The sequence below is a fragment of the Phalacrocorax carbo genome, chromosome 3 (assembly GCF_963921805.1).
Source record: "Phalacrocorax carbo chromosome 3, bPhaCar2.1, whole genome shotgun sequence".
Classification (NCBI taxonomy): domain Eukaryota; kingdom Metazoa; phylum Chordata; class Aves; order Suliformes; family Phalacrocoracidae; genus Phalacrocorax; species Phalacrocorax carbo.
The window spans coordinates 25,380,736-25,395,646 of NC_087515.1; the positions used below are offsets into that span (position 1 = coordinate 25,380,736).

Sequence of the window (14,911 nt, forward strand, 5' to 3'; positions counted from 1 at the left end):
TGCTGGTTCTAGATGAAGGACTTTTTCAGCTTCCCGTGCTCTGCCAGGTGCCCAAGAAGCTGGGAGGGGGCACAGCCAGGACAGCTGACCCCAATTGGCCCAAGGGATATTCTATACCATATGATGTTATGCTCAGTATATAAGCTGGTGGGAGTTGGCCAGGGGGCAGCAACCACTGCTCTGGGACAAGCTCGGCATTGGTTGGCGGGTGGTGAGCTGTTGCATCACTTGTTTTTCTTGGGTTTTGTTCCTCTCTTTTTTTGTTGTTTTCCTTTTCGCTACAATTTATTATTATCCATCTTGTTGTTAATTTATTTTATTTTAAATATTAAACTGTTCTTATCTTGACCCACAAGTTTTCTTACTTTTGTCCTTCCAATTCTCTCCCCCATCCCACCAGGGGGCAGGGTGAGTGATTGGCTGAGTGGTGCTTAATTGTCAACTGGGTTTAAACCATGACATGTGGAGACTGGAAAAAAAATAATCAGTGAGAGATGCTGGGCTTGGGGGGAAGGGATGGGAAAAAAACCCAGAAAAGAAAGGGGGACTGGGGAAGCAAATGTCTGCAGTGTGACAGAGGACTGCATTTATGTTAAAGCTGCTGTCAGGAGAGCAGTGCATTTAGAGCAGTCCTTAGTTTTTCCAGTGTTGTCCCCCACGACCTTGTTTGGGTGCTCAGTAGGGTGACTAATGGTTCACCATGTTCTTTTTTCCTGGTGGCTTGCCTGTTGCCTGCCTCTGGGTTTGTGATTCCCCTTATGCTGACTTCTGCAGTATTCCTTCAATCTCTTATCTCAGGGCTTTGATGCATATGTTCTGAAGGTGGTCACCGTGACTTTGGGTGGCAGCAGATGGTAAACCTTCAGGCTGCCACCGGCTATACTGGTGTTAAGTTGGAAACTTAACGTTTGATGAAGAATCAGTAGTGCATATGAAAGAGCTTTTACTGCAGAAATATCTTTTAATTAAAAAAAATTAGCATACTGAAACATTTGCTAATTTCTGTGCATTTAAAGGATCCCAAAATTAACTGTTTTCTTAAACCTAGACTATGGTTATTTACCAGGCAGGTTTTATTTTATTTTTCTCCAATTAATTGTACCTACTATATTGAATTTAATTTAATTTATTTTCCACTAAGCTGTTGGATACACTGTAAATCAAATCTAAGAAGCTAATTTTTTTAAGTAGCTGCTGTCGGCATCAGAATTAACCCTTGACTTAGGAAAAAAAACAAAGTAGAAAATCCTATTCGGCATCGCACAGTGGTATTGCTATCTGCCACTTTACTGAGATTCTGCCACGTAACGCTGCTGTGTTCACTTGTGTTTTGGGTTGTGCTTGAGAGCTCAAGTGCTTGTACAAAATAGGGATGTCTGTGCAGATGAAGACACTTAGTTACATTATATATTTGTGGCAATTGCTATTTGCCTGGCAGTGTTTTTGGCCATGTTGAGGTTGTCATCAATGCAGAAAATAGGTAAAGACTGAGTAAGCAACAGTGCCGAAAAAGCCAGCATGATATGTAGACCTTGACTCTGTTCATACATTAGTATAACAAATAGGATTTTGCCTTGTCTCCTTTTTGTGTGTCAGCCTAGTTTTTCAGTGCCCAGGAATGCCCTGCTGTGCATTCTTTTCCCTCCCCTCTGAGATAGGATACAGAATGTTACAGCTGACAGTTTGTTGTTAGGAGGTATTAACTATTACAATTACACAGTAGTCATCATCAGTGAAACAGGTCCCATCAGCTGATATGAGCTCGGAGAAGCCTAGTCTAACGCGAGCATCTCTGTGTGATCTGCTCTGGAGAAGAACAGTTACGCTGTAGGGAATGCTATGTGGAATCCTGTTTGGTTCCATCGTGCCGTTAGGGTGGAGACTTGCCACTTTGCATTTTAAAAAGAAATCTTAGAAAAAGAATTACAGAAGCACTCCCTTTTGCAATGGGAGAGAAGTGTGAAGGAATGTAAACAGCAAAACTTTGTTGGGATAGCACTACTCTCTAGAAATTGGCTCCTCACCTCGGCATGAGGTGAGGAGAATAAGTTCGTATTTGGGTCAATGGCAGGCTTACTGTTAGCACTTCTGCAGTGGCCTGGTAGTGCATCCAAGAGCTGCTCACCTTTCTCTGCTCTGGTTGTGTGAGAAAAAGTCAAGAAAATATACTTGTAACCATCTCTTTCCTGGTCTTACCCCTTCCTGAAATGACTGATAGGGATTTATTCATTCATGTTGTCCTTTAATTATTTGAGTGATTCTGGTTAAACCACCTTTTTGTAATACGCATGCAGGTTGCTTCTCCTTGAAGCAGGTTTTGGTTTGGTGGACCTGTGTAAAGTCTGCAGTCTGCCAGGCCAAATGGAGTATCACTAGGTGAATTTCTAAGGTTACTTTTATGGCTCTTCCCAGGCTTCTTGGAGGCCCTTCTGAGGTAAACAGTCTTGCAGAAAGGTCAATATTGAATCAGCAAAGAAATAATTTTCCATAAAATGAAGTGGAGCTGTAGACGATCATCACTGGGGGAAGGTATGATGCTTGACAGGAAGGAAAAAGAAAGAAGCTGGTTAGTAAGACTGGTTAGTCCATCTAGGTAGTTAACCTCAAAGGCACACAAATATTATTTGTTATTACAGTTATAAAACTGTAGCTGCTACTTTCACTCTGATGTTGTAATATAACAACAGATGAAGCTAGCCCTGAAGGGACCCATTGTCTGCTTTATTCGCATTAGTGGTAGTCATTCTATATGTCGTCTTATAGGGCGAGGGCTCAGTAATCTGTTCTGTTACACCATATGCTAATACAGTGCTGATAAGCAAGTGTGAAAATGAAAGGGAGGAATACATTAATTGTATTTGTGCAATAAGGTATGCTATCAAAGGTAATTATTTCATGACAGTTTTAGTTATAGCAGTTGTTTTATCATGGAATAAAAGATGGCTTTAGGAGCCTTTTATTGGAAAGACAATTGTATCAAATTAGTACCAAATTAGATTTTTGTCTTTATAAAGGTGAGCAAACCCATGAGCAGTTTTTAAATTGGTGTCTTCTACTCTACAAATGAACAAATCCTGTCTGAGGGTTAAAGAAGCTATTATTCTGTCCTTTATGCTGACAGCTTCATTACTGATTGGCCTACTGTTGGTATTAAAAAAATGTTTGGCTCCTTATGATCTTTGTGCATGCAACTATAATATTAATACAGACCACAGAACTGTTCATTAAGAAATGACTTTAAATGAGGTTGATGCTTGTAAATCTGGAGAGATACAGATGTTAAATGCTGCTATTCCTTTTCATATACAGCCGTATGGCTAATAATTTCCAAGTGGCTAAAGCTCTTGTTAGCAAGAGTGCTGGTGTGTTAAGAATGGCCCTATAAATAACTTTAAGAACTGAAGTTGAAGGTGCTTCTTTTAAAGACTATTGTTAACTAAACATTATTGCCAAACAGATGGAAAGCATTCACCAGCCTGATGTTTTTAGGTCTAATTATATTATCGCCAGTCCTGTACGGCTCAGTTGAAGAGGTGTATCCAGAGGCCAATTTATAATCATTTAGCCAACACCTGTTTGGGAGATATTGACAGTCAAAGGGCACATTAAAAAAAAAATCACATATGTTCTTGTATTTATTGCCTCAATGTGAACAGTGTCTCGTTACAAACAAACTTGGGAGAAGAAGGAAAGTGACTACAAACATAAAAACACATAGTTGTTTCCAAACCATTTTTATCTTCTTTTGGCACTTCTTGTAAAGCGGCTTTTATTTTTCTCTTGTTCTTTTGGTTTTCTTTATTGTTGATTTGTTTGTTTTAAATTTTAATTTTACACCTTTTGGTAAAGCAAGGGTAAGAAAAGCAGTTTTACAGTTGTTATTTATTCAGCTGGTTTCCACTGTTTCTGGAAGCCCCAGACCTGAAAAGTTGTTCTGCAAACTCAGTGGCCTGGGGACATTTGCCTTTCCTTACTGTGCCCTTGACATGGAAACTGTGTCATTCCTTTGCCTCAGTAACACCAACTTCTGTTGGTTTTTTTTTTGCTAGAAGATATAGACCAACTTTTAAAATCGTGTGCAACCCTAGTAAAAGAGGAGGTCTTTGAGATGGAAAGGTGTCTGTCACTTTATTTCTTTTGGTGAAATCTGGTGAGAGAAATTATTAGAAAAAACTCCAGTTCTCCTCTGGCTTGAGATGCTCAGGGGTACAGTGGGGAGGGATGGGGGACAAAGTTTTGAATGCAGCCATCCCAAAGAGCAAAGGTTGCTTTGCTTCAGCCATTGCTTGGGGGAAACCAGCATTGCCCTGCCCTGAGACGTTCCCTCCTGGCCCAGCTGCCTAGGCCTTTTGCACATCTCCACCTCATGTGTCGCTGTGGGCACTGCGCAGGACAGCTGTTTCCACAGTTCCCTTGGCGTGGGGAAAGTCAGCATGTCAGCCTGGGAGACTTCACCCTTTCAGAGATAGCAGAGCATGACTGCATTGCTGCCCCACGCAGCAGGGAAATAAGGGAGACTGTGTGCTGTGTTGTCTTTCTCCTGTCATCTGATGAATCCAACACCATGTTACTCCTGACATGTCATTCCTCTGCAAGAAGTCTTTTTTTGATGTGAGCTGACTTGGTCTTCACTGCATGGTGTCTGTTGACTTGGAGCTGCTGCATCTTGTCTGTTGAACTCAGTTTGGTAACTCTGGTGCTGGCATTTGCAGCCCTTGAGGTGTTTGATTTTGCAGCCCAAATATTTTGATATAACTGTATGTGAATATTTATACTGGAAGTTTACAGTGTCTATTGTAAATAAACAGTGAGTGCACACTCTTGTTCCTAAAGGAGGGTTGGGATTGTGCTTGGGCTGCTTGTGTGGCTGTCTTGCAGCTGGTGCTTTTCAAGTACATCTGTGTTCTTGTGCAGTTTGAAAACAGTTAATTCCTGAGCAGGGTGATTTGAAGATGGAGATGCAGACGGTTCCAGCTCCCTGAAGATGCAGTTTCCCAAATATAAATACACATATATTTTTTTGTTTTGTTTTCAACACATAAATAGATGGAGCTTGCTAAGTGGGTAGTCATTACTTAATACTTCTGTCATTGCTGTGCTGTGTTTGAAGTGCTTTCAGTAGAGGTGGTGCACTCCTAACACAGATGCTCTCTGCAGGTGTAGGTGTTCTCCTCTCTGCAGCGAACCCATCCATTCTTTTCTCCCTAAATAAATCCTCTTTTTTTGCTGTTACCTTAATATTCATTTACAGTAGAAGAAATGAACTTCCTTGCAGCCGTTTCTGTGGCTTATGAGTGCTGCAAAACAAAAATGGCAGTGGAAGAATGAGACAGCAGTGACTATACAGTTGATAAAACATTTTTTTCTGTGGCCTGGGCATTTGCGTGGCCAGCTTTTAGTTTAGCTTCCTGGAAAGCAGGTATGTAGCCACCCCACAAAAACCTCCTCTGGTAACCCACTGGTAGGCAGCACATTTGATGTATAGGAAGGCTGATGGGGAAAAGTGTTGCACTAGGAAGCTAGTTACAGTGAGGATTTAAGTGAAGTGACATAGGAAGGTAATGCTATGTGAAGGTTGCTTTTTGTGCTTCATGGTGTTGCTGCTATTGTGTTTCTATAAATTGGGTTCTGCTGGATTATTGCTGTAATTATAAAGTACTAGCTATTTCTGTTACCAAGTTAATATTAATTCTTTAAATTAGCTGATTGGGAATCAGGTGACATTCTGGTAGTCAGTCCTCTATCATATTTGTTTCCTAAAAAAACCCAAAAGAGACTGGTTATCAAACGTATACTGCAGGGCTTTGATTTCTTGTTTTTTTTTAAATCATTACTTATATCACTTCCTTTGTAAGAATATTCAATATTAGATTTAAGATCTGCCTTTTGTTAACTTACTCGTGTGAATCTTAAATATTTTTCTGAATATTTTTTGCTTAGGTTTTGCTTGTAATGGACACTAGAACACAGCAGACTTTTATACTCAAGGTGAGTATAGTCTTTTATTATTTCTCTAAACAGTTTGGCCTCCTAAATTACACCACCACCCAAAGGTCAATTTGCATCTAATGTATACAGTTAGCTCTGATATATTATGTTAATACATATAGCCCTATTAAGTGCACTGGAATTATTTTTGTTGGTATTCAGTTGCTTTCCCTTCCTTTCTCTATAATGTCTCTAGTGCTCAGATGTGCAGGTTTACTCACTTGAGTTGCCACCGGTTATTGAGGCCAACTCCTTAGCAGGCTTCCGTAAAGAATCACAGTTTCAGTGTGCTGCTTAAAACATCTGTAAAGCCCTGGTGGCTCACAACATGCAGAGGCTGCTGCTGAAGGTGAAAATTCTCCTTAGCCCAAGTACATCCACAGCACTCTGTGTTTGGTCTTCCCTTAGCTGAAGAATATGATATTGGCCAAAGTGGATTCTGGATGAAATGGATGGCTGGTCTTATTCAACATTGCTTTCCAATGTTTTACATCAATAGACTGTGGAAATGTTTAATTTAACTGAACAATTGACTTAACAAATAGTTATAATTAATAGTTATAATTAATAGTTAATTAACAATTGGTCAGAATAAAATTTTCCACATTACTCTTTTGTGTTTCAGAAAGTGCTCAGATCAAGATCCCAATAAGCTCAAAGCATATGTGATGCTGAGAATTAGTTTAGTAGAAGTATTGTTATTGTGGCCATTGTTTCAGGCTCCCCTTGACATGAATTCTGCTGCTGATGGGAGGAAGGGCTGAAAAACTGTCCCCCAAACATGGAGGTCTAATTAGTTGTTAACAGTTTGTAACTTCGCTTCAGGTCTGGCTTACTACCCAGCCTTAACGTTGTGCATCTGGCCTTTGAAATTGTTTGTTTTAGGTATGTGCAGGGTACAGAAAACCTGTTTGTTCCTCAGAAAGGATTGTTTTGTGAATATTGTATATTAGAACCTCCCTTTATCTACTGTCAGATAGGGTAACATTGAATTTCCCATTTAACTGCTTATGTTTATCAATATTGTAATAGGTCACACTATTGACATAATTTTTTTTTCTCTTTCTCTCTCCCTTCCCTTTCTCCTTCCCACATCAATTTTTTCACTTCTGGCAACTCATCTCTGTGCTACCTCCCAAAAATCATTACCTCTCAAGGAGACTAATTCTTTCCTTTCCTTTTTGTTGTGGTGGCTGTTGTCTTTAAAGTAGAGTGGAAATGTGAGGATTACCTGTAAGGCTAAGGCATTCTTTTGTCTTTAGAACTTGAATTGAATTTTTTTAATAGTGTCTTTTGGTCACATACAAAAATAAAATTTAAAAAAAAGGTCACAGGGAAATAACTGAGTGTCATCCTGATGACTTAGTTTGAGAGAGATTCTAATAAAAACATTGACCCATGTAATTGATTTTAATGGCAGCTTTGTGCCATCTTCTGTTCTCTGGAAATGCGCCAGATGCCATCAGCACAGCCTCGGGGGACCGAGGGGCATAGAGCAGCAGATGAGTGGTTTCTCTGAAGCCCAGAGTAACTCGGATAGATTAGTTTGGTTGATAAACACAGAGCACAGCAGGCTCCAAAGGCAACTGAGGGTACAACTGACCTTTTTGTTCTCTGTCAGGGTCTAAGGAAAAGTAGTGAGTACAGCAGGAGCAGAACGACCATCATCCCCCGCTGTGTGCCCAACATGGTGTGTCTGCACAAGTACATCATCTCCGAGGAGTCTGTCTTTCTTGTGTTACAGCATGCAGAAGGTTTGTCTCTCGTTTAAGTATATTGCTGAAAAGAATCAAAGGTTTAAGTTTTAATCAATGGTACATTTCATTGTCAAATTAATATCTTATACATCTAATTAAAATATTTGTAGCGTGCCTGAGAGATGTCTTATAAGACACCCCGCTCCCATCCTCCGTCCCTCTCCCTTTCCCCCCCTTTTTCTGCAGTGGGTCTGATTCCTGTTTCAAATGGCCTCAAATCCTGTTGGATTACTTGAATTGTAGCAATATTGAAAGCTTCCAACTGTTTGTTTTCTACAGGAGAGTGAGTGCTTTGACTGCAACAACTATCTGAAGTATTCACAGTCATGTCTCAGAGACAGTGTCTTTGGCTACTTTTGTAAACTTTGGCAAGTAAATCTTTTTAGCATCTTATAGTTAAAATGACAACTATTCACACAAGAATTTAGTAACTCTGCTAAAAAACATGAACATTTGCCTGTTGGTTAATTTTGCATAGTTATTCTGATCTGGATTTTTAAGAAAACAGCTAGCGGCATCACACAGGAGTTCAAAGCAGAACCACAGAGTTGTGCCTTCAAACTATTTATAAAATTCCTGTTAAATGTACAGGGAACAGGTGGCACAAAATAATTACATTTTGATTTTTTTGGTCTAACACCTGGATTTAAATATTTCCTAAATGTAATTACCCATATTTGTTCAGAATGAGTGCAGAATATAAATTTTGGGATTGCTAATAGTTCTTTTTTTAGGAAATGTTAATAATTCAGTCAGAATGGATGATGTGAAGAAACTAAGCTAACTGATAGAGAAGATAATTTTATTACATTGAATATAATTTCTTTTTTTCTAGTAACTTAGATTTTGGCTTTTTCACGAACAATATGTCACATGAGGCCAGTTAAAGTTAACTTTATAACATGAATGACTGTTTCTGCTATGTGTGACTTCATTTTACCGTGAGCAGTGATGCATGAAGAAAGGCCTCACGTTACAGTACTGCCTGATGGTGATCTCGAGGGTTTACAGTGCTGCTTTGTACAATGCTGCTTTTCTTGAGGTGTGTGTAATTCAGCTGAATGGAGACTCTCACCTGAACTGTAATCTCTGCATAAGCTAGTATGTTGTTGTTGGTTGTTTTTTTTCTCTTGAGAAATAATATTTAAAAACCCAAAACAACAAAAACCCCACCACAGCCTTGTCAGATAGAAACTGCCCTTAAGTCTATCATGATCAAAGGATTAGAGACAGGATAAAACAATAATTTAAAAAAACTGTTCCTAATATTTCTGCAGTTTCTGAAGTCCTACAGTCCTACAGTTTTGCTTTTCTCTTCTGGAAGAATGTTCCTTCTCAAGACAGATGGAAAACTGGGTGAAGAAGTAGTGGAATTTGGGGGGACTAGTGGTTAGATGGAGAGAATAAAAATTTTAAGGAAGGCTCAACGTGACCATTTGACAAAGATGATCTCCTGGAAGTGATAATTTTATTGTGACAACAGTGAGAAAAATGGAGACAGTGCATGATCAGAGCTCTTTCATTTAAGAACAGAAACCTCAGCTTAACATTTGGGATCAATGGTGGTGTCCTTAGAAAGGAATGGCTCTCTCCTGGTCGTCTTTGACATAGTCACAAATCCAATGAAAAGTACTTGGCCTGAATGTCTTGCTCTTACCAACATCGGCTGTAACACGTTTTGTGTTCTATGGGGGAAGGATTTATAATTTACTAAGTGCCTTCTAAATCAGGTTTGTGCAACACACAGCCTTGTGTAGCACAATGTTTGTTTGATATGTGAACAGTGAAGGAGGAGGCTGTCGTGCATCTTCTTTTTGGCTGGCCAGGAAGCGCAAACATGCTTGGAGGCAGCCACAGCTCATATTGCCTTTCTCCCAGCTGTGGGTCTAACATGTGGAAGTAGGAGACAGGGAGGGAGATGGGTTAGGGAGTATGGGAAGAACTGGGAAACATTGCAGAGAGGGTAGAGGACTGACAGGCTGTGCTGGGGAGGAAGGGGAGACCTGGAGGGACCAGAAGGGATTTTGATGTGGGTGAGGGCTGCTTTCATGAGCTTACTGACTGGGCTCAGAATAGGCAAAGGGAGGGGAAAGGAGTGACATATGCTGTTCTAAAGAGGAATAGGTGGGCTGCAAAGTCATGTAAATTGCCTGAGAATGCATTAAAAAAAAAGCATAATGCAGGTGTGGAGCCTGATCCCAAATACCTAAGCGGGGCAATAACTGTTTGTTACCTGTAGAACTGCATGGCCTCTGCACATCACCCTGTCTTAGGAGGCTGATGCTGGAACGTGATTCAGGAGAAAGGCTTAACTTTCAAGCTTTGGAATCCCTATAGATAAAGCTGTCCTTAAATCTCATCCATCTCAGACCAAATATAAAAAGAGAAGGTACTTGTAGTTTATTTTGGGAAAGGATAGAAATTTCTAGGACAATGCTTTTTAAGTGACAGTCTCTAAATTTTATTCCATAACTTCATGAATGCTCTTAACATTCATACTCCAAGTGGTTCTGTTCTAATAGGAAAGAAGACGCTACCAATAAAATTTATAAGTGTATTACTTTGTGATGATTTATTATGTTAGGTATGTTAGCTGCATCACTGGAAAGTTCAAGAGTAAAATATTAATTTAAGTGGGCAATGGCTTGAATTATAGCAAATTCAGAGGAGGTTTTAATGTTATATACAGACATTATGTATTTGCTAAGTAGCTTGCTATTTCCCGTTCATGGTAAATTTTAGGTAAGTGCAGCACTATTGTGTTTTGTGTGGAATTCTGAAAGCTTGACCCCAGACTCTTGCTCAAGATAAAGACTTTTTTTTGTTTGTTTTTATTTGTACACCATGATACCATTGCATGCGCAGAATTGGTGAGTGAGGTCTTGGGTTCTCTTACAGGCTTTTCTCATGGTCGTGGTTGGAGGCATCAAGGGCGTCTCAGAAGCACGGAAGTCCATGAAGTTATCTTGTAGCTTTGTTGGAAAGCACTTGGCAAATTCTAGTGTGGTAGAGAGCCAATCTGATATTAATAAGGCCTCGCTTCTTCTTGGCAGTACTAACTCTAGAAATTTTAGAAACAGATGCTTCAAAAATAGGTTGGGGGGCTTCCATGGGACATCAAAGTTTAAGTGGCTGTTAGAAGCTGTCAGATCTCTTTAAGCATAAACAAGCTGGAGTTCCTATCAATCTGGAGAGCACTCAAGAAACTTCATGCTGAAGGGGCTTGCTGCATGCAGGAATTGATAGACAACAAGGCAGTAGCATTCTGGCCTGCAAAGCTGAAGATTTGTCCTTAGGAAAGGAGATAATACTAGCTGTAAAGATTCGACAGCAATCGGAAAATGTAGGAAAGGTGATATAGTCCTTGGCAAGTGACTTTTTCAGGAGGCTGCTTTGAAATAATAGCTTTTGCTCAAAGTTCATGGGAAAGTGGGAGCTTTGCCTAAACTAGCAAACTTTGTAGCAGAGATTCACCAGCAGCAGTGGAAGCAGCTGTGTATATGAGACTCTGGTGTTTGTAACTACTGTCATGTTAGAGATTAGGTTGGAGATTAGCTTCCAGTTCGTGTGTACGCTGCAACCCACTGTGGCTGCCCTTGGGATGCTGTGGAACATTACTGTTGTTTCATGGTAGTGCCTACAAGTCTGGTTCCCTTTTGGCCTAGGGAACTGTACAAGCATAGTGTTATGTAGTCATTGTATATTAACATGATGAAGTTTACCAATAGACATGTCCATATTGAAAAGGAGGACAGTGATTCTAAGAAAACCATAAGGTTGTTCTTTTTCCAACAAGGAAGAATATTAATTCTCATGAGGTGCGTGACTTATGTTGGTACTTCTCACCATAAACAAATTCTTATGCAGTGATGTAGAGAGTTGAGCCCAGTTTTGGAGACTAGTTCAAGCAAATGTCTTTCAGTACTCTGTTTTTCTTCCCTATCCGATCACAATTATTTGGAAGCCTGGGTTGTTCACTTTGACTTTGTTTGGGATTTCCTAAATACAGTGATTATTGCATTCTTAGCTGCATTCCAGTTCTGCAGGAATTGGAGTATATGTTCTTTCAGAGTAAACTCATGGGCCAAGCTAGCAGAGGCCATTGATTTATTTTGGAATATGTCTCCTTAGTCAGCCAGTCTTTCAGGATGTGAAGCTGAAATGGTGTCTGAGCACTGGGTGAGGAAAAATCCAACAGGTGATGAATTTTTCTTGTCACCTATAAGAAAAACATGTTTAGGAGAGTAAATTTGCTGGTCTGTTATGTTTCATTTTATCCTCTGATATGTACTATATGGTCTCTGTATCTTCTTCTCTTTGATGTTCCTGCACCAAGTGCTATTAATAACAAACAACTGCAGGAATATTGGAAAGAATATAAAAATGTTATGGAACTAATGAGATTCCAAGCCAGCTTCATCACTTGGTCTCTTTATGCTGAGATTTCCTGTTGATTATTTTGGACACTAACTTTTTAGATTCTGCCTGTTGAGGCAGAGGTATAACCTCCAGAGTGCTGGAAATACGTTCAAGTAACACAATTCTAGTAAGTAATTTTACATTAAATAACTGCAGAGGAATGTAGAGCTTGGTGATTTTCAGGTGCTAATAAAACCAGAAAGAGTGAGCTAGACTGGTTGTAGAGTCAGTTCATGGTAGAAGAAAATAATCTTCATTAGTTATGATAATACTGTACTTCTGAAATTGTATTAAACACTAACAAGCTTTAGCTTAAAACGGTAGCTTTTATAGTTATTTAGTATGTTAGACTATTTGACAATGACTGAAGCTTACTTGTTTGGATTGATTTCTGTAATTTTAGTTTTTATAGATTCCTGATACTATATTAGCATGGCTTGCTAATGGGTTTTCTTGATCTTACACAACACATGGGGAGAGGGGGGAAAGATTATTAGTATGTCATTCATAAAGGCATAATTATATACCCAGATACAAATATCACTCTTGTTTGACCCTGAATTGGACATTTTCAGAAAGGAATAAAATTGTTGTTTTTCACTATAGAACACAATTATTGAATAGCATTTATTTACGTATTTCCACTTGACCAGGAGGCCAGTCTTGAAATATTTGTATGTAAACATATTTGGACATCATAATTTTTTTTATTTACTTGCATTTAACTCTAAATTGGATTTGCAGTAAGTAGTCATTTCCACTGTGATTTCTAAGTCCAAGTGATTATTAATGAACAATTTTTTTAAAAAAGTAAGATAATACATTTACAAAAAGAAAATGAGTCCTTGTTGCAGTTCTGTCTGTTTTCACAGGTCGACAGTGAATTCCTGAATACTCTAAGAATAAAGAGATTTCTTTTGTCTTTTGCAGATTTTAGGTTTGCTGAAAGCATTTAAAACTGAATGTTTTAAAAAACATAGCCTGAACCGCTTGACTCTTCCAGTGATCTTTCTGTGGGGTTTTCAAGGATTGACCTCAACACATCTATTTTCCTTCCTTAATCCTGCTTGGGTCTCCTTCGTTCTTAAGCTACACTAAGACTTTAAGTAGAGGCCAAATTCTAGTGGAGGATGCATGAAATCTTGCAGGAAGTGAGGTGGAGGGAGCAGAAGACAGGAGTTGTCTTTAGTGTGCAGCTTGACCTGTCTATAGGTGAAAAGCTAAGTTGTGCGAGGATAATTCTTGCACTTGTCATGCTGCTGGGCAGCCCAGCCCCTTCCTACTGTGATATAGGGGTATGAAACATTTAGGTCAGTGAGTGCTGTTCAGGTGTCACATGTAAAAGCACATCTGGTGTCCAGTAATGACACCAGCAAAAACCGTGACAATAGATCACAGAAATAAGGTTTTGAGCTTTCTGCATCCCTGGGTCAAAGCTCAACCCAGGCCTCCATTAGAAAGACCTTTACTTACTACTTGCATCTGAGGAAGGACTGATGGTACTAATATTTGCATTAAAGCCATGCCTGGAGGCTGACGTACTGTTGTGGCAGGCACTGTCCAAAGCTACAAAAGTGTAATGTGGGTCTTCATGGGACATGTTCTGTGAACACCCTTTGAAACCCAAGATTTGTGTTTTGTTAAGAAATTTGTGATGCACAAATAGTAAACACAAGTAATATGGAGATGGAAATATTTGGCATTTGCTTGTACTAATTAATATAATGCAGGTGGGATGGGGGAGACTTTGTGGTTTATTAAATGCAGCAGCAGCCTGGTTGTCAAATGAAATTTTATTGTTTGGTGTGAAACGACCCTGAATAATTCCATGACTAGTTAATAAACTGGGCAGTTATTTTGCAAGCATTGTTTACTTATATTAATTTAATTGACATTTTAAAGAAAATTGTTATAAAATTATTGTTCCATCAGAATCTTGGGGTAAAATTAAACTTGTGTTGCTTCTTTTGTCATGGATGAAAGTGTGGGAAAGAGAAGGAAGTCTTTCACACTATCTAAATATATGTATGTTCTTGCTGGCTTTCTCATTCTCTTTTCTGTTGTTTTCTTTCCCTGCCATTCCATAGCAAAAGCATGAGTAAATGTAAAAATGTAGCCTTAGAAAAAGAATTATGGCATGAACAACTTTTTTTTTTACCAGATCAGTTTAAAACCAGTAATTCTGAAGCCCTGTGCAAGCTGCAGGGCTCAGAAGGCATGGCAGCGCCCTGGCTCTGCCTTTGCCCTGCTGAACAGCTGTGTAACATATCATATTTAAGGCAAGTGGCTTCATCTTAAGTGTCTGCATGAACTTACTGCTTCTCCTGGAGGCAAGATGCTGCTTGTCAGGCACGTCTGGCAGGACTAGGGCTGTTGGTCTCACTGATGCAGGGCAGCAGGTCACCTGTGTCCAGGCAAGCTCAGAGTCGGTTGCTGCCCAAGGAGGCAGCCTGCTCCTGTGGCACGGCATGCTTGTAGGTATTTTGACTGTATCTTTGCATAAGTATTTAAAGTGCTTATGCAATACAGTGCTCACTACAGCAGTTCTTCTTCCCTTTTCTACGAGCAGTGTTTCCATTTGCTCCTGTTTGTTTACCTAGCATCCTTTCTCATTATCTTCTAGAAGGTGGCAAGGGTAATTTTGACTTACTAAGTCTGTTTGTAGCTTATGGCAGAAACCATGTGGATTAATAGATAAAAATTGTATTTTCACCATTGGACTGAAGCCGTTAGAATTACCTCTTAAT

General features: G+C 39.4%; 1 protein-coding gene across 7 annotated transcripts in view; it reads left to right on the forward strand.

The window, feature by feature from the left end:
- Nucleotides 1-14,911, forward strand: part of RPS6KC1 (ribosomal protein S6 kinase C1) — a 92,946-nt gene that overhangs the window by 57,217 nt on the left and 20,818 nt on the right. For all 7 annotated transcript variants that reach the window (XR_010372029.1, XR_010372030.1, XM_064446206.1 and 4 more), the window contains 2 exons: nt 5,941-5,988; nt 7,610-7,742. Coding sequence is in view for 5 of the 7 variants with exons in the window: in XM_064446206.1 (XP_064302276.1) it covers nt 5,941-5,988; nt 7,610-7,742 (181 nt within the window). In the remaining 2 variants the exon portion in view is untranslated. The remainder of the gene's footprint in view (nt 1-5,940; nt 5,989-7,609; nt 7,743-14,911) is intronic.